We start from the raw sequence: 27746 nt of genomic DNA on the forward strand, positions 1-27746 counted from the left end.
ACCCTGATTACTTATCTCTATTTTCCCATTATTGACCTTGCTTTTAACACACAGGAGTAGCTATTAGCAGATATAGACTTTGGTTCATTATCATCTAATTAATTATTTTAGCATAAATTATCAGGAGTAGTCTGCTTTTAAAAAATTTTTTTCATTGGGGTACATTTGTTTTACGGTGTTGTGTTAGTTTCTACTGTACAGCGAAGTGGTGTTGAGTTCCCTGTGCTATACAGCGGGTTCTCATTATTTATCTGTTTTACACATATTAGTGTATATATGTCAATCCCAGTCTCCCAGTTCCAGCTTTCCCCCCTTTGTGTCCATATGTTTGTTCCCTACATCTGTGTCTCTATTTCTGCCTTGCAAACCGGTTCATCTGTACCATTTTTCTAGATTCCACACATATGGGTTAATATATGATATTTGTTTTTCACTTTCTGACTTACTCCGTATGACAGTCTCTAGGTCCATCCACGTCTCTACAAATGACCCAATTTCATTTCGTTCGTGTGGTATATGTACCACATCTTCTTTATCCATTAAGAGTAGTCTGTTTTAATCTATGGCTCTTGTATATATTCGTTTAAGTGCTGTCTGGGGAAAAGAAGAAGCAAATTTTTAGTCTGTGTATTGGGAATTTTCTTCCAGGATATTTCCTTGATTTTCCCTCCTCTAGAAAAAAGAGAATATAGAAGTTATCCTGAGCAACAAGATGGTTAACATTCAAGTAGCAAGTATATTTTGGCTTAAAAATGTACCTTAGGGCTTCCCTGGTGGCGCAATGGTTGAGAGTCCACCTGCCGATGCAGGGGACACAGGTTCGTGCCCCGGTCCGGGAAGATCCCACATGCCGCGGAGCAGCTGGGCCCGTGAGCCATGGCCGATGAGCCTGCACCTCCGGAGCCTGTGCTCTGCAATAGGAGAGGCCACAACAGTGAGAGGCCCGCGTACCACAAAAAAAAAAAAAAAAATGTACCTTAAATCTTCCTAGCCATATGTACAGTTTGCTACATTAAAAGTTGTTTCCCTAAAGTAACAAAGCATTTGAACCAGTGGTAACTATTCTCCCATTATTTCATTTGTATATTTGGAAGTAATCAAAGAGTATGCAAACAGTTTCTCTTTCCGCTACAGCAACCTAGGGGGAAAGGGCTACGTCATGAGCTGACCCTCTTCTGATTCCTTGGAGTTGGGGACATGGAGAGGTCAGGCCTCAGACTGGGCTGAAGCATGTGGGAAAGAATTGAAATAGGCTAAACATCTAATCAAGTTCACTAACCATTCTGCAGTAGATAAGAACATTTTTGTGACTTATAATATATTTTGTCGAGGTACTTACGGGAAGGCTCATACCAGTTTACAATGCCATGAACAACTCATTCTCATCTCCCCCCTCCCCATCTCTCTCCAACAAATAGATTGTGTCTGACGCTGTTCCGGGCTCCTACCTTCTTGGGGTTTATAGTGTAGTGAGAGAAGATGGTAAATATATAATGTCAGGTAACGATAACAGTTATGAAGAAAAATAAAACAGGGTAAGAGGAGAGAAAGTGACAGCGATGAGGGAGATCTCTTTCAACGAGGTGTTCAGAAGAGTCCTCTTTAAGGAAATGATGTTTAGACAGAAGAATGCTCTTCAGTCTCAGTGCAAGAAGAAGGAGCCAGCCATGTGAATATCTGGGGAAAGAACATTCCAGGTAGAGGCGGGAGAAGGTGAGGTGGTTCAAAGAGCAGCAAAGGACCAGTTGATAAGACGGAACAGAGTAATTAAGCCAGGGAGAGTGCGAGGCTCCAGGTCATGGGGAGCCTCAAACACTGGGGTGAGCAGCGTGTGTTTTAAATGTCAGTGGGGAGCTGTTGGAGGTTTTGAGGATGGTTTCATGTCCTGACTTAGCATTTTCAAAAGCTTGTCTGGCTGCTGAGTGAATAGACTGCAGAGGGGCATAGTAGAAGTGGGGAACTCATTTGGTACTTGTCCCAGTAGTTAGACATCAGAGTATGGTGACTTGAGCTGGGGTAATGATATTAGAGATGGGGAAAAGTAGTTGAATCTAAGATGTATTTGAAGGGACAGCCACCAGGACTTATTGAGTAATTAGGATATGGGGACAGGGAAGAAGTTAAAGATTTCTCAGCATTTGGCTTGTGTAACTGGGTAAGTGCCTTTGTGGTTTAATGAGAAGAGGAACCCTTGGGGAAGTGCAGGATTTTGTGGCAAACTCAAAAATTGTTTTGAATATATTAAAGTTGAGGGACCTGAAAACATCCAGGTGGAGATATTGACCAGGCAGTTAATATAATGATTAATAATGACTCTGGAGCTCAGGGGAAAGCTTGGGGCTGCATATAAAAATTTTGGAGTCATTTCATATTAGATTGATTATTTTAAAGCAGTATGATTCCATGAGATTATATAGTTCATGCGTGGCTAGAGAATACATAAGGACCAAGGTCTGAACGCAGGGAATATCCAACAATTGGGGAGGAGGAGAGGCAGCAAAGGACACTGAAGGAATGGACAGAAAGGAAGGAAAGAACGTTACCCTGATGATGTGGAAGCCAAGTGAAGACAGTGTTTCAGGAAGTGGGGGTGGAGTGATAATTGTGTCACATGCTGCTGAAAAGTGACTCTTAGATATAGAAGAGATTGCGCAGGTTTTATGGAAGAATTATTATTATTATTGTTATTTTTGCGGTATTGCGGGCCTCTCACTGTTGTGGCCTCTCCCGTTGCGGAGCACAGGCTCCGGACGTGCTGGGCTCACGGGCCCAGCCGCTCCGCGGCACGTGGGATCCTCCCGGACCGTGGCACGAACCCGTGCCCCCTGCATCGGCAGGCGGACTCTCAAGCACTGCGCCACCAGGGAAGCCCTGTGGAAGCATTATTAAACATATGTTCAAATATTTGCATCTTCAGTTCCTGTTTCTCATTTTGCATTTCTCTTATGAGAACAGTTTTTTGTGAAACGTTAGTTTTGCCTCAGCCATGTCATCCTAGGTCTCTTATGGTTGCAGGTGTTAGAAACCCTATTCAGAATCACTTAAGGCAAAACGTGGAATGTGTTGATTGGCGTAACTGAAAAGTCTGGAGTACTCTGGCTTCAAATACAACCGGGTTCAGGGAAATGATAGGCATCAGGGCTCTGCCTCCCTTTTTCCAACTCTTGGCTCTGTATTGTGGCATAATAGCCTACATTGGCCTTTTAATGCTTATCTCAGAAGAAGAGAGGGAACTTTTCTTTTTTAGTATTTATATTTCAAATTCCACGGAGGAGCTTTGGTTAACTCTGCTTGGCCCACACGCTTAGACAAGTAGAGAAGGAAGTAGGGTACCATAAATGGTTTGCTGCTTCACTGTGGGTCATGGGTCCATTCCTATTGCCGTAGCACGTTTGAGGCTCCAAGATGAACAGCCCTACCAGAACTGCAGGGAGTGTGGGATGTTTCGTTTTGCAAAAGGAAGCTCTGCAGAGCTGGCAATATATTCATTGTATCTGGGACAAAATTGTTATCAGGTAGTGTCTAGTATCCAGTGATACTCTTCAAGTGTCTCCATAAACGGAGATGTGTTCTCACTGAAGTTCACTTAGTATACAATAAAGAATTTGAAAGATACTTTGAGGTGTGATTTTTTGCCTTGTCAAAGAATCTTTTAACAGCATGTAAGCCATAATACTCATTACAGAAAAATTAGAAAGTACAGATAAAGAAAAGAAACTAGCCTAGAGATTATCAGCAAAATTCTGCCTAAGAACACATCTGGTATATACACAAATATATATATATATTTACACCAAAATCTATGTATATTATATTTTTTTAATAAAAATGAGGCCAGACTGTTTTGTAACCTATTATTTAGCGTAGTCTCTATGATGAAAACCTTTTCTTGTCTTGATAACTCTGTAACATCATGTTAAATGGCTCTTTTATGTTACCTATTCTATGGACATTACACTAGTTTCCTAATATTGGCCGTTATTTCCATTTTTTCTCTTTTTTTTAACTTTTTGTTTATTTTTGTTTACTCATTGGATTATTTCCATGAAACAAAAGTCTTATGAAATTACCGGCCCAAAGAGTATGTACTTTTTGGACTCTTGGTTCATATTGCTAAATTGCATTTCAGAAAGGTTGCACCAATTTACATATTCACCGGTGGTATATGAGAGTGCCATTTCCCTTTATTTTCTTTCTAATCTTGGTCAATCTAATCAGCAAAAAAATGGTATGTAATTTACTACATTTCTCTAATTGCTAGTTAGGTCAAATTGGTATTCTCTGTGTTTATTGGTCATTTGTGTCTCTCTTATGAATTGTCTAGGTCAGTGTTGAAGTAGTAAGGCCATTGCCCTTTGAATTAACGACCCAAATTTGAATATTGCTTTGCCATTAACAAACATGTTCACATAATTATTTAATTTGGTCTCAAGAGCTGTCTGAGTTTGTTGTACACATGTGTATTGTCATCCTCATTTTGCAGTGACTGTTCCAAGAACACCTTGCTTGTGAATGAATGGTACAGCTGAACTTTGACCACAGACCATCTTGCTTTGAATCTTTCAGTTACATCAGTCTGAAATGTTAAAGATCAGTGAAATTATAATGCTGTTATTGGGGAATATCGTTTGACTCTTAACATTTGGGCCTTGGATATTTTTTATTCAATAGACATTTAGTGACTGCTTACAGTATGCAACACAGTGTTTGTGTTGAAAAACTTTTCTCAGGATCTTATTAGATGAAAAATTTTACATAAAATTAGTTTACTTGTTTCTCTTGATCTGAGAAACATTATATAGAAAGATCCTTTTTAAATGGACAGAATAAAGAAAGAATAGCTAATATTTTTAAATGCCTTTCCTACCCAACATTTTCTACTTGCATATCTACTTTTTCTTTGAATCTTTAAACTATACAGTGTTTATGAAAGCAGAAATTAATACAGTTTTGAAGTTTTAATTAAATAAATTTTAGTAGTATTTATTTAAGCTCTGAATACAAACACCTCCCCTCCATCCATGAGACCAAAAGTACACGCACTATTGATTTACAATTGACTTTTATCTTTTTGTGGTATAACCTGTTGTTCACTAAGGTGCAGGTGTACAGCTGCTTAAAACATTTCCTAATTCGTTTGCTACTTCACTTAGAAGTAGCAAAAGTTAAACAGTAAGAGCAGGTGTTTAAATGTAACAGTAATCCAGTAACTGAACTCTCGTCTGTGAATATGTGGTTTTGGTTGAGGTTTTTGCCGTTATCTTTGTATAATAACAAAAAGGTATAAACGGATACTTTTGAAGTTATTGTAATGTATTAAATAATCACATTGTATTAAGCATGGAATATATTAAAGGCTGTCTTTGCCTTCTTTGCTTTCTGTTTACAGTAGAGCACCAACAAAAATTTCGCCTTTCTCTTTTTTTGTAGTAGAAGAGCTTAAAAAGGAGAGGCATGTTTGTGATGCCACAGTAAACTCTTGGCATTTACAAATTGAACGCTTAACGTTAGTATTTGTGAGCAGCTCTGGAAATCCATGCAGTGGTATTTTGTTGGAAATTGTGTTGCAAAAGGTTTACTTCTCATAGAATACTTACGAGAAGCTAGACAGGGTTAAGGATCTGCACCATTATCTACATAGAATTAAGAGGCTATGTTTTAGGTGCCTCTGTCTTCAGCCGCTTCCATAAAAATTTAATATGAGATGCCAGACATAGGTTTGCATCCGAATTACTTTTCTATGATGTGAACGATATGTAGAAATATTTCTGGTAGCATCTCTAGAAAAAAAGAAATAGCTGTTAGTAGAACATCTGAATTCCCAAATAATGAAATAATTAGCTCTTATATTATGAAATTATAAAGTATCAAATGAGTGGTTTTGAAGAATATACAGTGTTAAAGCAGTGGATACTTTAAAAACATAAAGCAAGTACCCAGATACAAACTTACAGAACTTTGTGTGCCTTAAAATCCTTTCGGTGTGTTAGTACTTTGAGAGGATGTTTGGAGTACCAAATTAGCGTGGATGTTGCAAGGTTACAAATCTACAAGGATTAAAACAATAATACAGTAGTAACAGTAGAACCATTTATTGGATACTTGCTTTGTGACAAGTTTTTAAAAATAGAGGGTTTTTTCCTGCTGGCTCTATCTATAATGAAATTTTAAAACTCCGCTTGCTGATACTACCATATTCAGCTTATGATTCCAAGTAGTCCAGTAGACATCACATTAAAAGAAATATATTGTCTAAAGGAGAATTTATAAACACATTTGCTTTAGGTAGTCCCTCAGGTATCTTACAAACAGTAATGAACATTAAAATGGATGGAGCACTTTGTGCCAAGCCCTGTGCTTTACATGAATTCTTTTTCTTAATCTTTCTAACAACCTGAATTGGTAAGCACCTTTAGCGGCCTCTAATTTATGGACGAGGAGACCGAGATATAGAGAGCTTGTGTGACTTGACCACGGCCATACACATAGTGGGCTTGATGAACTGCAGGATGAACCCAAGGCCAGTGGACCTCATGTCTGCGTTGTGGTATTAATGGTCTTTATTTGGTCCATTACAGGTCATAATGTTTAAAAGCATTATATGCAGTGATTGTGAACAGTAAAAATTAAGGGCAGCAATGAGGGTGGAATTTTGGTATATCTTTTGGCAACTTCATGGTTGCCAGATTACTTGCTTTCAAAAAAAAAACCATCAGTGAAATCTGTAGATCTCACATCTGCTCATAAGTAACATTATTTCATTAATTTTTATCTTGATCTGGACAGTGCGTTATTTTTCCCATTTCAAGCAAAATGGCAGTGTTTTAATCCAGCTCCTATAGTTGATATCATTAACTCATCTTTATGTGACAATGTATAATATTTGATATGGACCTCTGGTGGAAGGTTATTAATAATAGCTTATTAAGTGATCACATATTATTTAAGATCCTATGTATAATTTTTTAAACTGTTTTATTCAGGTTGGTTTGACTTCTACAAATGCAGAATTACGAGGATTTATAGATCAGAATCTCAGTCCAACAAAAGGTAAGGACAGTTGAATAAAAATTTTCTGCATTGAGCTAGTTTTATTGCATTTGCTATATAAAATAAACAGTTAAATGAAGAATTACTTTATGTATAATAATTATATAATATTACTGTGTTATATTACAAAGAACTGTCGTATTCCAAAGGACTTTTATCATATAAAAGTCAGTTACCTCTGAGAGGTGGAGAGGGAGAGAGAGAGAGAGAGAGAGAGAGAGTGAGAGAGAGTGAGAGAGTTTTGAATTCATTTGTGTAAAGTAGATGGTTTACTGGGGGAATGCTTATATCAGAAATCTGATCCATCCATACAAGAATTTGTGCAGGACACTTGTCAATATCTTTCACTATACATCTTTCAACAGTATCTTTTAGTATGTAGAATTAACATCTGAAATCTTTATGGTTGAAACGATATGGTGTTTGGGATTGGCTTCAGAATAATCCAGTGAGGGAAGAAGAGTAAAGTGAGTGGAATTATAGATAAAACAGAATTCTCTGTGAGGTGGTTAATGGTTTAAGCTGGGTGATAGTTATACAGGGTTTCATTATTCTTTTCTCTCTTCCTTTGTATATGTTTAAATTTTTCCATTATACATATATAAAGGTAAAAACAAAAGTGTCTACTATTACAATACAGATAGCTATGAGAGAAACATCAGCTTCCTCAAAGGCTTTATGTCTAAGGTGGGCTATGTATGTCTAAGGTGGAGAGAAGGCTAGAGAAATCTGTATTTCAGTATAAAAATTGCTAGCTTAAGAGTAGAAATGGTCTGTAGAAGTATTCTAAGAATTTAAATGTATTATGAAGCAATGAAAGAGATACTTGAAGCCTTGATGCTTGTCATTTTTTCCCCAATTTTTAAAAATTGTGGTAAAACACACATAACATAAAGTTTACCACTTCAACCATTTTTAAGTGTACAGTTTGGCGGCATTTAAGTACATTCATATCGTGCCACCATCACCACCATTCATATCCGTAACTCTTCATCTTGCAAAACTAAAATTCTACACCCATTAAACAACAATTCCCTATTTTCTCCTCCTCCTTTAAACCTCTGGCAAGAACCATTCTACTTTCTGTATCTATGATTTTCACTACTCTATGTACCTCATATAAGTAGAATTATACAGTATTTGTCTTTTTGTGACTGGCTTATTTTGCTTAGTGTCCTCAAGTTTCACCCATGTGGTAGCATATGGCCTAATTCCCTTCCTTTTTAAGGCTGAATACCATTCCATTTTAAGTATGTACCACATTTTGCTTATCCATTCATCCATCAGTGGACACATGGGTTGCTTCCATATTTTAGCTATTGTGAGTGATGCTGCTGTGAACTGGGAGTACAAATATCTTTTTGAGACCCTGATTTAGTTCTTGCGGATATATTCCAAAAGTGGAATTGCTGGGTCATATGTCATATGGGTCAAATAACAGAATTATTTTTAATTTTTTGAGGAATTGCCATTTCGATTTTTACAGCAGCTGTACCATTTTACATTCCCATCAACAGTGCACAAGGGTTCCAGTTTCTTCACATTCTTGCCAACACTTAACTTATTATAGCCATCGTTATAGGTGTGAAGTGATATCTTATTGTGGTTTTGATTTGCATTTCCCTAATGACTAGTAATATTGAACGTATTTTCATGTGCTTATTTGCTATTCATATATCTTCTTTGAAGAAATGTCTACTCAAGTGTTTTGCCCATTTTTGAATTGGATTTTTTGTTTTTTGTTGTTGAGTTCTAGAAGTTTTTATATGTTCTGGATATTAATTCCTTATGAGATAAATGATTTGCAAAAATTTTCTCCCATTCATCAGGTTGTCTTTTTGCTTCCTTGATAGTATCCTTTGATGTGCAAAACTTCTTTGTTTTGATGAAGTCCAGTTAATCTATTTTTTCTACTATTGCCTGTGCTTTTGGTGTCATTTCCATTTAGTGGTTGCCAAATCCAGTGTCACGAAAATTTTCCCCAGTGTTTTCTTCCATGAATTTTAAAGTTTTAGCTCTTAGGTTTAGGTCTTTGATCCATTTTGAGTTAATTTTTGTATATGATACAAAGTCAGGGTCAAACTGACATAGGGATATCCAGTTTTCCCAGTACCATTTGTCAAAAAGACTGTCCTTTGACCATTGAATGGTCTTAGCACCCCTGTCAAAAATCAGTTGGCCATATATGTGAGGATTTATTTCTGGACTTTTTATTCTATTGCATTGGTCTGTATGTCTGTCCATATGTCAATACCATAATGTTTTAATTACTGTAGTTTTGTAGTATGTTTCAAAGTCAAAAAGTGTGAGTCCTCCTACTTTATTCTTCTTTGAGATTGTTTTGGCTATTTAGGATCTCTTGCGATTCCGCATGAATTTGAAGATTACATTTCCCATTTCTGTGGAAAAGGCTGTTAGATTTTTAAAAAAATTTTATTTATTTATTCATTAACTTGTGGCTGCATTGGGTCTTCGCTGCTGCACGCAGGCTTCCTCTAGTTGCAGTGAGTGGGGGCTACTCTTTGTTGCGGGGCACAGGCTTCTCATTGTGGTGGCTTCTCTAGTTGCAGAGCACAGGCTCTAGGCGTGTGGGCTTCAGTAGTTGTGGCACACGGGCTTCAGTAGTTGTGGCTCACGAGCTCTAGAGTGCAGGCTCAGTAGTTGTGGCGCACGGGCTTAGTTGCTCCGCGGCATGTGGGATCTTCCTGGACGAGGGCTCGAACCCGTGTCCCCTGCATTGGCAGGCGGATTCTTAACCACTGCGCCACCAGGGAAGCCCACGCTGTTAGATTTTTGATAGAGATTGCATTGAATCTCTAACTCACTTTGGTTTTATTGACATCTTAATGCTATGTCTTCTTATTTATGAACATATTCAACTTGTCTAAGCCTTCTTTAATTTTACCATTTCTTTTTGAAGTCATAAAAAGGTTCTGGAAATAGTGGTTGTAGCTATATAACCTTGTGTATATACTGGAAATCAGTGAATTTTGGGGTATGTGAATTATACCTTGATTTAAACAAAAAACGTTTTCTTCAACTTAATCTCTCCTTCCAGCCCTCATTTGTTCTCCCCATCATTATCAGACTTCTTGAAAGAAGCTATACACTTACAGTCCCATTCTCAGCTTTCATCACTTCTCTGCCCAATGTAATCTGGCTTTTGACTCCATTAATCCATTGAAACTGCCCTTGATTTTGTCTTTTTTTTGTTTTCGGTTTATCAGCTTTTGGCACAGTTAATGTGCCCCCCACCCTTTAAAAATAACCTTTTAATTTTAGAACAGTTTTAGGTTTATAGAGAAATCACAGAAATAGTACAGAGAGGTCTCATAAACCCCTCACTCGGTTTCCCTACTGTTGACATCCTACATTATTCTAGTACAGATTTTATAATGAATGAGCCAGTATTGATACATTATAATGAATACAAGTTCATACTTTATTCAGACTTCCTTAGTTTGTAGCTAATGTCCTTTTTCTGTTCCAGGAGAGCATTCAGGATATACCACATTACATTTCATGATCATGCATCCTTTGCTGCTTTTGGCTGTGACAGTATCTCAGACTTTTCATGTTTTTAATAACTTGACAGTTTTGAGGTGTACTGGTTAGGTATTTTGTAGAATGTCCCTGAATTGGGATTTTTCTAATTGTTTTTCTCATACTTAGATTGGGGTTATAGGTTTTTGAGAGAAAGACCACAGAGATAAAGGGCCATTTTCATCACAACATATTAAGGGTGTCAACATGACTTATCATTATTGGTGTGAACCTTGGTCACTTGGCTGATTTGGTTTTTGTCATGTTTCTCTACTGTAAAGGCACTCTCTACCCCTTCCCCCTTTCCATACCATAGTCTTTGGAAGGAATTCATTATGTGGAGCCCACACTTGAGGAGTGGAGAGTTTGCTCCACTTCTTTGAGTTGTGAATATCTACATGATTTGTTTGGAATTCTTCCACCCTAGATTTGTCTCTTCTCCTCCATTTATTTATTTATTTAGTTAATTCTTTCTTTATACCAGTATGGACTCATGGATATTTGGTGTATAGTCTGGGTCATAGTCCAATACTACTTCAGTTTTTTTGCTCAAATTGTTAGGACTATGGCCATTGGGAGCGTTCAGTTGCTTTTCTGTGTCCCTTTGACATATTTCCAGCCCATTCCTCAGATCAGCCATTTTCCGAGAGCGTCCTGATTCCTTTTTATAGAGAATGTTGTTAGAAATCAAGGTCTTGGTGCTAAGCGAGCTCATCGTTACTAGGGTGGTGTCTTTCTTTTTGAATCACTGTTTTTCCTTGTGTCTGTGATACCACACTTTTTAAGTCTTACAGGAAGCAGTACAGTGTAGCAGTTAAGGACAAGGGCCCTGGAGGATGAGGGTGTAATCTTGGTTGCACTTCTTATACTCCACCAAATGTGTAAATCTGAGCAAGGTGATCTCTAAGCCAAAATGTCCACATCTGTAACGATGCAGATAATAATGGTAAATTGCTCATAGGGTATGTAAGGATTAAATGAGGTATAGTGCACATAAATCACTTAGTACAATACCTCGCACATAGTAAGCATTCATTAAGTGCTTACTCCTTTTCCTCTTGTTAATATTTTCATCTTCCTTTTTGGCCATTCCCTTCAGTCTACTCTCCTAGCTCTTCTTTTGTTTGTCTTCTAAATGTTAGTGTTCCATGGTTTTTTTTTGTTTGTTTGTTTTGTTTTGTTTTTTGCAGTACGCAGGCTTCTCCCTGTTGTGGCCTCTCCCGTTGCGGAGCACAGGCTCCGGATGCGCAGGCTCAGCGGCCATGGCTCACGGACCCAGCCGCTCCGCGGCATGTGGGATCTTCCCAGACCGGGGCACGAATCCGCGTCCCCCGCATCGGCAGGCGGACTCCCAACCACTGCGCCACCAGGGAAGCCCTCCATGGGGTTTTTGTCTTAGTTTTTTTTCCTCACCTTGTACATTTTCCCTAGGCAATTTCATCTATTCTCACTGCTTTTACTTTGTGTATGGTTGATTCTCAAATCTGTACCTCCGGCCCAAACCTTTGTCTTGAGTTTTTGTATATTTAACTGCTTATGGGACACCTTCATTTGAATAACTTATATGCATCTCAGACTCAGTCTGTCCATAATTAAAGTGACTATTTCACCCTCTCAAAACCTACTTTCCCTTTTCTTTATCTTACTGGATAGTACAGTAGTACCTTTCACCCTTTGCCCAAACCAGAAACTGAAGCATCATCTTTGACTCCTTTTTTGACCTCTCTACTCCCAGTCAAATCACTTACAAGACTTGCTGATTCCAGCTACATATCTCAGTTCTCCCCACCCACTTTCTCTATCCCACTGCTATTATCTTAGTTCAGACTATGATAAACTATTTCCTGGATTACTGTAGCCGTTTTTTACTTGCTTTGAGATTTTATTTCTTTCTATTTCATTCACTGTACTATAGCTACATACTTTTTCTCAAACACAAATCTGAACAAGTCTTCCCAAGTTAAAAAAACATTTTTTGTTCCTTATTTCCCTCAAGATAAAGTCCAAACTCCAGTTTAAAAGATCCTTCATGATATGGTTCTTGCTTTCATCTTTAGCCTTATCTCAGACATTTATGCTTCTGCTACACTGAACTACATTCTCTCTGTCTGTCTGTCCCTCTTCTCCCTCCCCTCCCCTCCCTTTTCTCTCTCTCTCTCTCTCTCTCTCTCTCTCTCTCTGTCTTTCTGTATTCTCTTCTCTGTACCTATAATGCCATACCTCTCTGACAGCATCCTCACTTCACTCCTGATAGATATACATTTCGCCTGGCTAATTTCTGTTCATTCCTAGCATCTAAGTTTAGGTCTTACACCCACTTGGCCCATAAGCCTCTAATACTCTCTACTTATCCCGATTGCAGTATTTATCACACTGGACTTTAATTTTACTGATTTACTTATTGGTCCCCACCTGACTCCGTGAAGTCAGAGACTTTTTTATCTTATTCATCACTGTTTCTGTAGAATAGATATTTCAAAGTAACTATTCCATAGTAGCTGTCCCAAACTGGAACTTTGTTGAAAGAATGCGTGTCTTTCCTTCTACCTATAATTCCCTTGGCCACTGGGCAAATTCCTGTTTATGCTTTAAAATCTAGCTGAGCACGAATTCCTCTGTACCTCCTTGTTACTGAGCCTCCTTTGTGTTAACCTTTGGACCCTGTAGATACTTTGTGATTGTCCTTATCACATTATATTGTGTTTCTTTATAAGATTGTCCTTTTTTTTTTTTTTACTAGACTCTGAGCTCTTTAAGGACTGGGTCTTTTTTATATATATATAAATTTATTTATATTTTATTTATTTTATTTTTGGCTGCATTGGGTCTTCAGTTGCCGTGTGTGGGCTTTCTCCAGTTGTGGCGAGTGGGGGCTTCTCTTCATTGTGGTGAGCACGGGCTCTTGTTGCTGAGTACGGGCTCTAGGAGCACATGCTTCAGTAGTTGCAGCACGTGGGCTCAGTAGTTGTGGCTCGCGGGCTTAGTTGCTCCGCGGCATGTGAGATCTTCTTGGACCAGGGCTCAAACCTGTTTCTCCTGCACTGGCAGACGGTTTCTTAACCATTGCACCACCAGGGAAGCCCAGGGTCTTTTTTCATATTTTTGTCTTTAGAGTCTAGCTTGGCATCTAGCGCAGTTATATATATTCAGTAAATTTTTAAAAGTTTATTTTTTTATTGAAGTATAGTTAATTTACAACATTGTGTTAGTTTCTGGTGTACATCAAAGTGATTCAGTTATACATATAAATATATTCTTTTTCATATTATTTTCCATTATAGGTTATTACAAGGTATTGAATATAGTTCCCTGTGCTATACAGTAGGACCTTGTTGTTTATCTATTTTATATATAGTAGTTTGTATCTGCTAACCCCAAACTCCTAATTTATCCCTCCCCTCCCTTCCCTTTTGCATACTAAGTACATATTGAACTGCAAGAGCTTGTTTTGCCATAGCATTTCCAGACTTTTAATGCAAATATTTATTTATCTAACCTTTGAGAAATGTATAAAGAAGGAACTTGCCTTGAATGCTTTTTGAAACAAAGTGTTAAGGTATTCAGTGAGGAAGGTTTCTGAGCTTTTTGTCTTAGGGCATCTATCTAAGAGTTGGAGGTCTAAAAGTTACATAATTAATTAAAATAAGAACAAGCCTGAAGATGATTTTATCCCGCCATAACCAGGCGAGTAGCAGAGGATTTGAAAGCAGTTGAGTATTCGTATATCCTTGTCATAAATCATGTAATTGTGTATTATTTTTTATTTTATTTTACTTTATTATAAATTTATTTATTTCTGGCTGTGTTGGGTCTTCGTTGCTGCGCACGGGCTTTCTCTAGTTGAGGCGAGCGGGGTCTACTCTTCATGGCGGTGTGTGGGCTTCTCATCGTGGTGACTTCTCTTATTGCGGAACATGGGCTCTAGATATGTGGGCTTCAGTAGTTCTGGCTCTCGGGTTCAGTAGTTGTGGCTCGTGGGCTCAGTAGTTGTGGCTCACGGGCTCTAGAGCGCAGGCTCAGTAGTTGTGGCACATGGGCTTAGTTGCTCCACGGCATGTGGGATCTTCCCGGACCAGGGATCGAAACCATGTCCCCTGCATTGGCAAACAGATTCTTAACCACTGCCCCACCAGGGAAGCCCTGTATTATTTTCTTAAATGAAAGAAAAAGATAGTGTAACTCAGGGCTTCATTATCTCTAGTGTTGAAAGCCCAGCGGAACCTTTGTTGAAGTCAGGGATTCCTTCATTATCTGAGAGGTACATGCTGTTACTTGGGCTATATCTTTGGGTGGTTCTGGCATGTGAAAGAGGCCATATTTGCCTGTAAGCTGTATGCGTTTCTCAGGCAGCTGCTGTGGGCTGAATTGCTTGTGTCTCTGCAGGTAGATGAGCCCTGCCGTGTATCCTCCTCTTGCTCCTTTATGTCCTCAGCAGAGCTAGCAGTGCCACCTTGCCAGCTCCTTCATTGCTTGCACATCAGATTGAAAATATGTGTATCTTTTACTCACTGCCAGTTCCGCACTGTCCAAGAGATTGCAGTAGCCTACAGCTATGGAAATAACAACCTACTAAAAGGAATGCAGCAACTCAAAAGAGGGAATATCCCTGGATAATCAGATTCCTCCTATGGAGGCAGAACTAATGGAAAGGTAAGAGAGAGCATGACAGGAAGAAAGAAGAATGGAACTCTCAAGAGGATACAGTTGGAACACCGAAAAAGTTGTTTTGGAACTAAAAATATATTCACAAGTCTTGAATCTAAGGAAGATTAAAAACAAAAAAATGGCCAAAGATGTACCATGAGCAAAACAATATTGATACTAAATAAATATACTAACAGCCTCAAGCTATTAAAGGGACAAAGAGAAATATTGTATTGTGATGAAAGGAACAATCTACCCAACAATCCAATTTTTGGGAAATGGGCAAAACTTATGAATAAACAGTTCACCGAAAAATATTAATGGTTCTTAACACAGATAAAAAGGCACTCTACCTCATTCACAAACCATATGTAATTTAAAATTACACTTGAGTACCATTTTTCACTCTATAAGGCTGGCGAGTATTAAGAAGTTTGATAAAACACTGTTGTCAAGGGTGTAGGATAATGTGCTCTCTTATACTGCTGGTGGGAGCATAACCTTTATGGGAAGCAATTTCACAGTATTTATTAATTTAACATTCACATTTCCTTTGACCAAGTGGTCCCAGTTTTAGGAATGTATTCTACTGATATGTTTATAAATTTGGGAAATAACATTTAATCTTTGTGGTATTGTATGTAATAGCAAAATATTGGCAACAGTGTAAATCCATCAGTAAGATCTGGCTAAATAGATTATGTTCAATACATATAATGGGGTTCTATGCAGATGTAAAATTGGGAGTGAGAAAGCTATGTACAAGTATGGAATGATCTACAAAGACACATTATTAACAAAAGAAAAGTGCAGAACAATGTGCCGAATAACCATTTGTTTAAAAAGAAGTGACATAACAAGCACACGTATCATGTTTCTTGTAAGAATACAAAAAGGCTTGACATTCCTTATCTGGTAGTTAGAGAAACAGTATCTTTCACAGAGAAGTTTTCATCTTAATGAAGTCCAACATTAAAGCCTCATTTTTTTTTCATGGATCACACTTTTTGGTGTTTTATCTATAAAGTCATTACCACACTGAAGGTCAGTTAGATTTTCCTCTTATTTTTCTTCAAGGAGTTTTACAGTTTACATTTAGGTCTGTGATTCATTTTGAGTTAATTTTGTGACAGGTGTAAAGTATGTGTCTAATTCTTTTTTTTTTTTTCTGCATGTGGATGTCTGGTTGTTTCATCCTCATTTGTTGAAAAGACTGTCCTTTCTTCATTGAATTGCCTTTGCTCCTTTGTCAAAGTCTAGTTGAAAGTATTTGTGTAGGTCTTTTCCTGGGCTCTCTATTCTATTCCACTGATCTATTTTCTTATTTTTCTGCTGATACCACGCTGCCTTGATGACTGTGAGTCTTGAGGTTGGGTGGTATCAGTCCTCCAACTTTTCTTCTTCAATATTGTGTTGGCTATTCTGGGTCTTTTGCCTCTCCGTGTAAACTTTAGAGTCAGTTTGTTGATATCTACAAAATAACTTGCTGGGATTTTGATTGAGATTGCATTGACTCTGTACATCAGTGGGAATAACTGACATCTTAACAATATTAATTCTTCTATGCATAAACGTGGACTTCTCTCTCCATTAATTAGATCTCTGATTTCTTTCATCACAATTTGGTAGTTTTCCACATATAGATCTTATACATATTTATTGGATATATCCTTAAGTATTTCATTTTTTGGTGCTAATGTAGATGGCCGTGTGTTCGTAGTTTCAAACTCCAGTTATTCATTGTTGGTATATAAGAAAGCAGTTGACTTTTATTTATTAACCTCGTATCCTGCAACCTTGCTATAATCATGTATTAGTTCCAGGATTTTTTTTTTTTTTTGTAAATGATATTTTTGTTATTGGTGGTGTCTTTTTTCTTCTTTTCTTTTTTTGGCCACGCTGCGTGGCATGTGGGATGTAAGGTCTTAGTTCCCTGACCAGGGAGCAAACATGTGCCCCCTGCAGTGGAAGTGTGGAGTCTTAACCACTGGACTGCCGGGGAAGTCCCTGTAAATGGTATTTTTAATTTCAGTATCCAGTTGTTCTTTGCCAGTATGTAGACACACAGTTGGTTTTTGTATTTTTTGTAGCCTGCTCCCTTGTGAAACTTATTTCTAGTAATTCTTTTGTGGATTTTTTAGGATTTCCCTTATATACTCTCACGTCATCTGTAAATAAAAAGTTTAACTTTTCCTTTTCCAATTTGTATTTCTTTTTCTTTCCTAACGTCACTGATTAGGACTTGCAGTTCAAGGTTGAGTAGAAATGGAGAGAACAGAAATCCTTGCCTTGTTCTTGATCTTAGGAGGAAAGTATTAAGTCTTTTATTATTAGGTATGATGTTAGCTGGTAGAATTTTCATAGCCACCCTGCAACTGGTTGAGTAAGTTTCCCTTCTAAGTTTTCTGAGTGTTTTGATAATGAATGGTGGATTTTGGTAAATGTTTTTTTTCTGCACCTATCGCAGTGGTTATATATGGTAGGAGTAATTTTAGCCCATGAATATGGTGAGCTACATTGATTGATTTTTACATGTCACAAAAACTTTGGATTCCTTGCATAAACAGCACTTAATTTTTTAAAAAATTATTTTTTTGGCTGCATTGGGTCTTCGTTGCTGTGCGTGGGCTTTATCTAGTTGCAGCAAGCAGGGGCTACTCTTCGTTGCGGTGCGCGGGCTTCTTATTGTGGAGGCTTCTCTTGTTGCAGAGCACGGATTCTAGGCGTGCAAGCTTCAGTAGTTGTGGCATGTGAGCTCAGTAGTTGTGGCACACGGGCTTAGCTGCTCTGTGGCATGTACAATCTTCCCAGACCAGGGCTTGAACCTGTGTCCCCTGCATTGGCAGGTGGGTTCTTAACCACTGTACCACCAGGGAAGCCTAACACCACTTAATTTTGAGAGGAGCTTATGAGTTCTCCATTTGGAGAGTATTGTTGATTAGAGCCTGTTTTGTACTATTTTTAATCCCTTATAATCTAGAGATGATTCTGGAATCCCTGTGTAACAGCAGGGAACCAGTTGAGGTTAGGCAGAGTACATACGTTTATAGTGGAACCAATTGTTCAGGTTTTGTAACGTTTTTTTAAAAGATCTTCACAGCCTGGAAACAGAAATAAAAGAAAGCATTTTGTGGGTAAGGCAGTAGGAAGAGAAGGAATTCAGAGTTTTCCCAAAAGTGTTGCTGGAATGGCTCCTTATAGGGGCCATATGAATGCATGTCTGCTAAGAAGGGAATGTGAGAACTTACCTTTCTTGATGAGAAGAAGTTTAAAAGGACCTGGAAAGGTGAAAGGGTAAGGAACTGGTGTTAGAGATTATTTCAGTCCTCAAAATCTTTAGAAGAGAGAAGCTTGTATATTTTGGAGTTATATGTTTCATTAAAAAGGCTGCTAACGTTTGCCCCATTTTTTTAAAAATTTTACTTAACAAATTTAAGTCCTCAAATATCTAGTAAGCTTTGTTTTATTTTATATTTCTTTGAACAGTAGGTATAAGCGACATTTGGTTGCTATTTCTATGAAAATTCTTTGGCAGGCTTCTAAATCTGAGGTCATGTTAGGGTAAGTTGAGCCTCTCTTGCTGTGTGAGGCTTACTGAGAGATTGTATTTTAATAAACACAGTGAATGGTTCTGGCTTTGCCTTTTGAATCTGAATTTGTTTTCAGGATATTTAAAAATATCTTAATGATCTGATAATAGAGTAACACATTCTACAAGTAGTTTTATCGACCTGTTCAATCCAGTAGCTTGCTTTTCCTGTAGGACTGGTGCCATCTGATCTTTTTCTCTTTTGTATTTTTCTGATCTTTTTTTCTCTTGTGTTTATCTACAAGATAAGTTTTATTTAAATAATCATGTTTAGTTTACCATACTACATAATTAAATACTAAAATTAAATAAGAATTATCTTTTAGAAATAAAAGTTAAGTTCCTGATTTAAAACAAAAAATAAAGGAAAAATTAAAATGTTTTTAAATAGACTGTGCTTACTACATCTTTTATCTTCCTGTTAACTGCTTTCGCAATGTATATTGTGGTTAGGTAGAATTACATAACTTTGTTCTGTGATTTGATTGCATGTTGTAGATTTATAAATAATTTTGATAACACAGTATGTTGTACCTGAGACCAAATAAAATGGGTTCCCCCCCCCCTTTTTTTTTTTTTTTTTTCTTTTTTTGCAGTATGTGGGCCTCTCACCGTTGTGGCCTCTCCCGTCGCGGAGCGCAGGCTCCGGACGCACAGGCTCAACGGCCATGGCTCACGGACCCAGCCGCTCCGCGGCACGTGGGATCTTCCCGAACCCGGGCACAAACCCGTGTCCCCTGCATCGGCAGGCAGACTCCCAACCACTGCGCCACCAGGGAAGCCCTCCCCATTTTTTAATATACATTTTTATTCTCTATTCTGATAGTTAATATAAATTGCTTTATTATAGAGCGTGACATGATGATACCTATTTTTAAATCTTGAAATAACGAGTCACTATTTCTTATGAAAGGATGAAAAATGGATATTATTCTTTTTGGAGGAAAGGATATCTGCAGTCTTGTTTCTGTAGTATTTCAAAATTCATTTTCAGTGAATCAGCTTGTAACTTAGTTGGCAGAGTAGAATACTGTTGATGTTAAAAGGTCCTTCTTTATGTGATTTCTTATTTGCTAGGTAGTTGGAAAATGGAGTTGATCTAATTGCCTGTTTTTATTTCCTATTCCTATATGGCTCACTGTCTTCTAGAAGGAAACTTTTCCACACCTTTAACTTAGCTAGCCATCTGCTTACTATTGGTAACAACTATTGGTACTGGTTAATTTCAAACCCACAGCACTAAGGGAAGATGATAATTTTGATTGTCAATTGGAATTTAGTTCTAAAATCAACTTCTTAAATGTTTTCTTTTTTTGAATTTCCTCATTTAAATTTATCTTGTTTATGACCAACATAAAATTTGCATGAGTTGTCAAATCTAAAAGCAAAATATCAAAAATCATGCCTTAAAGTTGTTTAACAGCTTTGTTGCCAACACAGTGTTTTGGCAATTTAAATTGCAAATGTTATTTAGGAAAGATTAAATTGCCTCTTCTGAATTTAACCTGGTTTCTCCTCTGCTTTATAAATTACATAGTAAATAAAAATGGTAGCTGTGTCTTTAAAAAATACTAAATAGGAAAACTATTAAAAGTTGGTAAAATTTTACTAACTATATTTCTTTAGGAATTTTTTATTCATTCTAATGAAAACACATTGTATTTTGCTTCATGTTGTAAAGTAAGTTTGATATATTTGAAAAGGGTCAGGTTTTGGAATCAGTGAAGCAGAGCTTCAAATTTCAGCTTTGCTATTTACTAGATCTACAATTGATAACATAGGAAATATACTAAATCTCTCTTCTGATTTTCACATTTGTGCTTTGGTGATTGTAATACCTACCTTGGAGGGATTATATTTTCTCATTTAACTCTCATGTGTAAAGCTTTATGCATAATGCTTAGCATGTAGTGGGTGCCCAATAAAATATTAATTCTCTTCTCCTTTACTTCCTTCATTGTTCCTTTGATATTTGAGCCTTTCCTTATCATTGTATCAATTATGTAGAAAATGTCTGCAAGTTGCTGGTTAAATTATTGAAAAAGACCAGCCTGAATACATTTAATTACAAGCTGTATTTTGAAGTAAAAGGAAATTGCTATCAGGATTTACTGGTAATACAAATTACTTCTTTCATTTTCTGCCTGTGAAACTAATTAAATCCAATTTTTTGCATATCTCAGAATAAGCTAGGACCTGTTTTGTCATCCCTTTCTTCAGTGACATCCTTTACATCCCCTTTAGTGAGTCCATTTGGGACCCATTAAAGTGTGACGAGTAGCATGACTGACACTGCAGACATGTAAATCACAAATCTAAAAGAAGTGGAACAGAAGATGAAAACATTTATCTAACATGAAGGCCCTTAGTCTCTCAGATGAGCAAAGTAGCAATTAGAATAATAGTTTCTAAAAATTATTTATCTTTCTTCCATTCCCTGATTAATAAAGGTGATGTTTTCTTAGTACGCCTGGAGGTTTAGAGTGCTTTAGTCCAGTAGTTCTTAAATTTTAGCAAGCAACAGAATCACCTGGAGGGCATCTCATAAAGATTGACTCCAGAGTTTCTGATTCAGTAGGGCTGGGGTGGGGTCTGAGAATTCATATTTCTAACAAGTTCCTAGGTGAAGCTGATATTGCTAGCCCTGGACCACACTTGGAGAATTACTACTCTAAGGGTATGTAGAAGAAGTGGGGATTAAGCAAAAGGTAGAATCAGACTGACTTTTCTGCCTAAGATTTTTCACTCAATTCAGAAAACTTTTTCCGGTACCTTCTATGTGTCTACTACTGTGGTATCATCAAGCCTCACGTCTTAGACTTTCAAACCATAGATTTTGCTTTACGAAAGGACTCTACTGCCTAAGGAGCACTTCTAAAAGAAAAGACAAGTGAAGAAAGGAGGACAGGCCATCCATTTTGTTGCTTTTTCAAACCTCTGTCCTCATGTTATAGCAATATTTTATCTTTTGCTAATTTTAATGCAAGAACATTGGCTCTTGTAATTCTATCTCTAGGTATCTCTCCTAAGGAAGTAAATTTTGACTTATAATTAATATAGACAAAGACAGGTGTTTATCATAGCATTGTTTGTAAATAGCAAAAAAGTAGCTCACACACAGAAGTATATTACTAGGTGATTTTAAAGTAAATTGTGTTTGTATGTATATGATAGCTAAATTTGTAGTCGTATTTTGCTTATGAAGGAACACGTTTTGAAAATAGAAAATGCTTAATACACATAATTATTTTACGTAGGTATGTTTTGATATAATTTAACCTCACATTTAAGTAAAATTGTATGTATTCTATGTTCTTAACTATGTGACATTTATAGAAAAATGAGGAAATACATCAAATTACAGGTATCTTTTAGAATATGAGATTATGATTGATTGGTACTATATATTTTCTGCATTTTGTAATGTATCCAGAATGGGGTATTTACTTTTATAATGAAAATATTCATGTCGTATATTTACATATATATGTATATATATATATATCAAGTTATCAAGTTTTAGTTGAAATATATAGAGAAAAGTACAAATATAGGTGTACAGTTCAGTGAAATTTCACAAACCAGCACTCGAAACTAGAAGCAAAATACCAGCATCCCAGAAGCGTGCTTTGTGCTCCTCTTGAAGGCTAAGTGCTGTCTTGACCTCTAACAGGATAGACTATTTTTGTCTGTTTTGGGGCTTTACATATGGAATCATACAGCATTTATTCTTTGTGACTTGCTTTTCTTGCTCAACATGTTTGTGAGATTCATCCATATTGTATGTAGTTGTAGTTGACCTTTTCTCATTGCTATATAATATTCCACTGTGTAACTAAACCATAATTTATTTATTCATTCTAATGCAATTGGGCATTTGGGTAGTTTTCAGTTTGGGGATATTACAACTAGTGATCTCACAATATAATTTTAAAATACCGAGTCTGTCAAGTGTATTTACGTAATTGAATTTTATTTTCCTATTACCTTATATTATAATTGAAGTTATGTTCTCATAATCAAATTCTTCAGTAGAATGAGTTTAAATTTTTTGGTAAAGACAGATAAGTTGATAGGCTGTTGGCAGTTGTAATCAGGAACATTACTAGGCTCAATACTTTTAAAGCACTACACAGATATAAAAAAATTTTTTTAAATTTAATTTTATTTATTTTCTTATACAGCAGGTTCTTACTAGTTATCCATTTTATACATATTAGTATATAAATGTCAATCCCAGTCTCCCAATTCATCACCCCTCCAGCTGCTTTCCCCCCTTGGTGTCCATATGTTTGTTCTCTACATCTGTGTCTCAGTTTCTGCCCTGCAAACCAGTTCATCTGTACAATTTTTCTAGGTTCCACATATATGCGTTAATGTACGATATTTGTTTTTCTGACTTACTTCACTCTGTATGACAGTCTCTAGATTCATCCACGTCTCTACAAATGACCCAATTTCATTCCTTTTTATGGCTGAGTAATATTCCATTGTATATATGTACCTCATCTTCTTTATCCATTTGTCTGTTGATGAGTATTTATGTTGCTTCCATGACCCAGCTATTGTAAATAGTGCTGCAGTGAACATTGGGGTGCATGTGTCTTTCTGAATTATGGTTTACTCGGGGTATATGCCCAGTAGTGGGATTGCTGGGTCATATGGTAATTCTATTTTTAGTTTTTTCAGGAACCTCCATAGTGGCTGTATCAATTTACATTCCCCCCAGCAATGCAAGAGGGTTCCCTTTTCTCCACACCCTCTCCAGCATTTGTTGTTTGTAGATTTTCTGATGATGCCCATTCTAACTGGTGTGAGGTGATACCTCATTGTAGTTTTGATTTGCATTTCTCTAATAGTTAGTGATGTTGAGCAGCTTTTCATGTGCTTCTTGGCCATCTGTATGTCTTTGGAGAAATGTCTATTTAGGTCATCTGCCCATTTTTGGATTGGGTCGTTCTTTTAATATTGAGCTGCATGAGCTGTTTATATATTTTGGAGATTAATCCTTTGTCCGTTGATTCCTTGACCAATATTTTCTCCCATTCTGAGGGTTGTCTTTTCATCTTGTTTGTAGTTTCCTTTGCTTTGCAAAAGCTTTTAAGTTTCATTAGGTCCCATTTGTTTGTTTTTGTTTTAATTTCCGTTACTCTAGGAGGTGGATCAAAAAAGATCTTGCTGTGATTTATGTCAAAGAGTGTTCTTCCTATGTTTTCCTCTAAGAGTTTTATAGTGTCCGGTCTTACATTTAGGTCTCGAATCCATTTTGAGTTTATTTCTGTGTATGGTGTTAGGGAGCGTTCTAATTTCATTCTTTTACATGCAGCTGTCCAGTTTTCCCAGCACCACTTATTGAAGAGACTGTCTTTTCTCCATTGTATATCCTTGCCTCTTTGTCATAGATTAGTTGACCATAGGTGCGTGGGTTTATCTCTGAGCTTTCTATCCTGTTCCATTGATCTATATTTCTGTTTTTGTGCCAGTACCGTATTGTCTTGATTACTGTAGCTTTGTAGTATAGCCTGAAGTCAGGGAGTCTGATTCTTCCAGCTGTTGTTTTTTTCCCTCAAGACTGGTTTGGCTATTCGGGGACTTTTGTGTCTCCATACAAACTTTAAGATTTTTTTGTTCTAGTTCTGTAAAAAATGCCATTGGTAATTTGATAGGGATTGCATTGAATCTGTAGATTGCTTTGGGTAGTATAGTCATTTTCACAATATTGATTCTTCCAATGCAAGAACATGGTATATCTCTCCATCTGTTTGTATCATCTTTAATTTCTTTCATCAGTGTCTTACAGTTTTCTGCATACAGGTCTTTTGTCTCCCTAGGTAGGTTTATTCCTAGATATTTTATTCTTTTTGTTGCAGTGGTAAATGGGAGTGTTTCCTTAATTTCTCTTTCAGATTTTTTCATCATTAGTGTATAGGAATGCAAGAGATTTCTGTGCATTAATTTTTTTTTTCTTTTTTTTTTTGCGGTACACGGGCTTTCACTGTTGTGGCCTCTCCCATTGCAGAGCACAGGCTCCGGACGTGCAGGCTCAGAGGCCATGGCTCACGGGCCTAGGCGCTCCGCGGCATGTGGGATCTTCCCGGACCGGGGCACGAACGCGTGTCCCCTGCATCAGCAGGCGGACTCTCAACCACTGCACCACCAGGGAAGCCCCTGTGCATTAATTTTGTATCCTGCTACTTTACCAAATTCATTGATTAGCTCTAGTAGTTTTCTGGTGGCATCTTTAGGATTCTCTATATATAGTATCATGTCATCTGCAAAGTGACAGTTTTACTTCTTCTTTTCCGATTTGTATTCCTTTTATTTCTTTTTCTTCTCTGATTGCTGTGGCTAGGACTTCCAGAACTATGTTGAATAATAGTGGTGAGAGTGGACATCCTTGTCTTGTTCCTGACCTTAGAGGAAATGCTTTCAGTTTTTCACCATTGAGAATGATGTTGGCTGTGGGTTTGTCATATATGGCGTTTATTATGTTGAGGTAGGTTCCCTCTATACCCACTTTTGGGAGAGTTTTTATCATAAATTGGTGTTGAATTTTGTCAAAAGCTTTTTCTGCATCTATTGAGATGATTATATGGTTTTTATTCTTCAATTTGTTAATATGGTGTATCACATTGATTGATTTGTGCATATTGAAGAATCCTTGCATCCCTGGGATAAATCCCAGTTGATCATGGTGTATGATCCTTTTAATGTGCTGTTGGATTCTGTTTGCTAGTATTTTGTTGAGGGTTTTTGCACCTATATTCATGAGTGATATTGGTCTGTAATTTTCTTTTTTTGTAGTATCTTTGTCTGGTTTTGGTATCAGGGTGATGGTGGCCTCATAGAATGAGCTTGGGAGTGTTCCTTCGTCTGCAGTTTTTTGGAAGCGTTTGAGAAGGATGGGTGTTAGCTCTTCTCTAAATGTTTGATAAAATTCACCTGTGAAGCCATCTGGTCCTGAACTTTTGGTTTTTGGAAGATTTTTAATCACAGTTTCAATTTCAGTGCTTGTGATTGGTCTGTTCATATTTTCTATTTCTTCCTGGTTCAGTCTTGGAGGGTTATACCTTTCTAAGAATTTGTCCATTTTTTCCAGGTTGTCCATTTTATTGGCATAGAGTTGGTTGTAGTGGTCTCTTAGGATGCTTTGTATTTCTGCAGACTACACAGATTTTTGTATTACTTTTAGAGCTTTGATAACTTTGAAATGTTCTTATCATCTTGATTTTCTTTCTGTTTTATCCACTGGTACCCTTATTCCAAACTCTAAAAGTATAGTTCTCAGAATTTATTCCCTTCTTCCTATTGGCTGAGTCTTTAGAACAAGGTGGAAAGCACAAAATAATTCAAATTCTCCAGTAAAAAAAAAAAAAATCCAGTTTATGTATATAATATGTAAGTTATACATGTATAATCTTATTAGCCTCGTTGGTATTTTAAAATTATATTGTAGTGGCAGGCTCTTGAGACAAAGTAGGACTTTGCTAGGTAAGTGCACAGCACTTAAGTGCACAGTGCTAGGTAAGTGACTCACAGGGGCTTAACATCTATCTGTTGAGTGGATGAAACAAAGACAAAATTCCACTATCAAGTTTTTCTCTTCTCAGGTTTTGTTGGTGTTTCCACTTGTCCACTCCCCTCAAATTTTGTATGTTTAGTTTAAAAACAGGTATTTGAAATGAGTAAGAGAAAATTGCTATTAGTGGAATTTTTTAAAGTGGAACTTTTTCTCAAGACAACCCCATAGACAAGTCAGAGGACAGAAAGGTAAAATCGTGAAATCACTGGAGATAGTACACATTTTAGTGATTTTTTTTTTTTTTTTAGTTCAAATTTTGGGAGAATCTATTCAAATTCCCATTAACATAAAAAACAAGGTTAGTGTTATCATAGTATTAGTTAAGGTGTATCAGTGAAGTAAATTCTACAATATATATTGGCTACTTATGAACAAAGAGAACTAGGGGAAATAATGCTTTAAGAGAAGGAAAATAAAAGAAGTTCCATATACAAGGAAAGAAAGCTAGAGGCAGAGAGATCAGGAACAGTGAAACTGTCTGACCAGTGTCTGTTATCCTAGATGATATTAAAGAGCTTTGTGTTGAATGTTTTTTTCCTCAACTCTCTTCTACTTTGGATCACAAAATTTTATAGTGTATTATTTAGTTAGAAAAGACAGCTAATCCTCTAGAAATTGTTATTTGCTGCCAGTTTTTAAAGCTTTCCTTGGTTTTTGGTTCCAGATCTTTAAACCTCACTATGAACCAACCCAGTTGTTGAGAAACATTGGATACAGTCATTGGAAAATCTTAACCATACGTGTTAGAGCGGCTACAAAGAAAATGCACAGGGCTTAGGCCTGAAACTTCAGTGCTTTGTTTAATGTGTGTTTCAATTTTATATAATTGATCAAAGCAAATATATAAAACTGCTACTTAATTTTGTATAAAAATATCTAAGTAACTGTTGCTTTATTCTGTAATATCAGATACTCAAATTCAAAGATAGTCTAGATTTTGTTTACGTCGCTGTGTTCTTTCTTGGATTAGTATCCCAAGGTAATTGTTAAATGAACTGGATATTTTAAAACTTGTCAGCTTATACATGAAACTAATATAATATTGTAAATCAACTAACTTCAATAAAATAAATAAGTAAAATTTAAAAGTTTACTTAAAAATATTAATTCACATAGCAATTTCTAGAAAACATAGGTTAGATCAGGCTTTATTTAAATCAGTGAAGTGTACTATCCTGGAGAGGTAAGCTTTTTAAGGCAGTATCCTTATCTCAGTTTCTATGAAATTTGATTTGGGGATCTTGTTAAGATAATTGTGACTGTTTTGCAAACCATGAGGAGAAAAGTAACATCTGGTATATCTGGAACACAGACTTTAAAGGATTCCAGCATTAACTC

At 36.8% G+C, this 27746-nt stretch overlaps 1 protein-coding gene across 3 annotated transcripts in view; it reads left to right on the top strand.

The window, feature by feature from the left end:
* The window catches only part of TFDP2 (transcription factor Dp-2), a 162051-nt gene that overhangs the window by 36128 nt on the left and 98177 nt on the right, over positions 1–27746 (top strand). For all 3 annotated transcript variants that reach the window (XM_022582646.3, XM_022582647.3, XM_022582648.3), the window contains exon 3: positions 6984–7050. In XM_022582646.3, the coding sequence (XP_022438354.1) occupies positions 6984–7050 (67 nt within the window). The remainder of the gene's footprint in view (positions 1–6983; positions 7051–27746) is intronic.

Source organism: Delphinapterus leucas, chromosome 4 (assembly GCF_059928025.1).
Source record: "Delphinapterus leucas isolate spDelLeu-1000000601 "Yukka" chromosome 4, BTC_Dleu_Yukka2, whole genome shotgun sequence".
Lineage (NCBI taxonomy): Eukaryota > Metazoa > Chordata > Mammalia > Artiodactyla > Monodontidae > Delphinapterus > Delphinapterus leucas.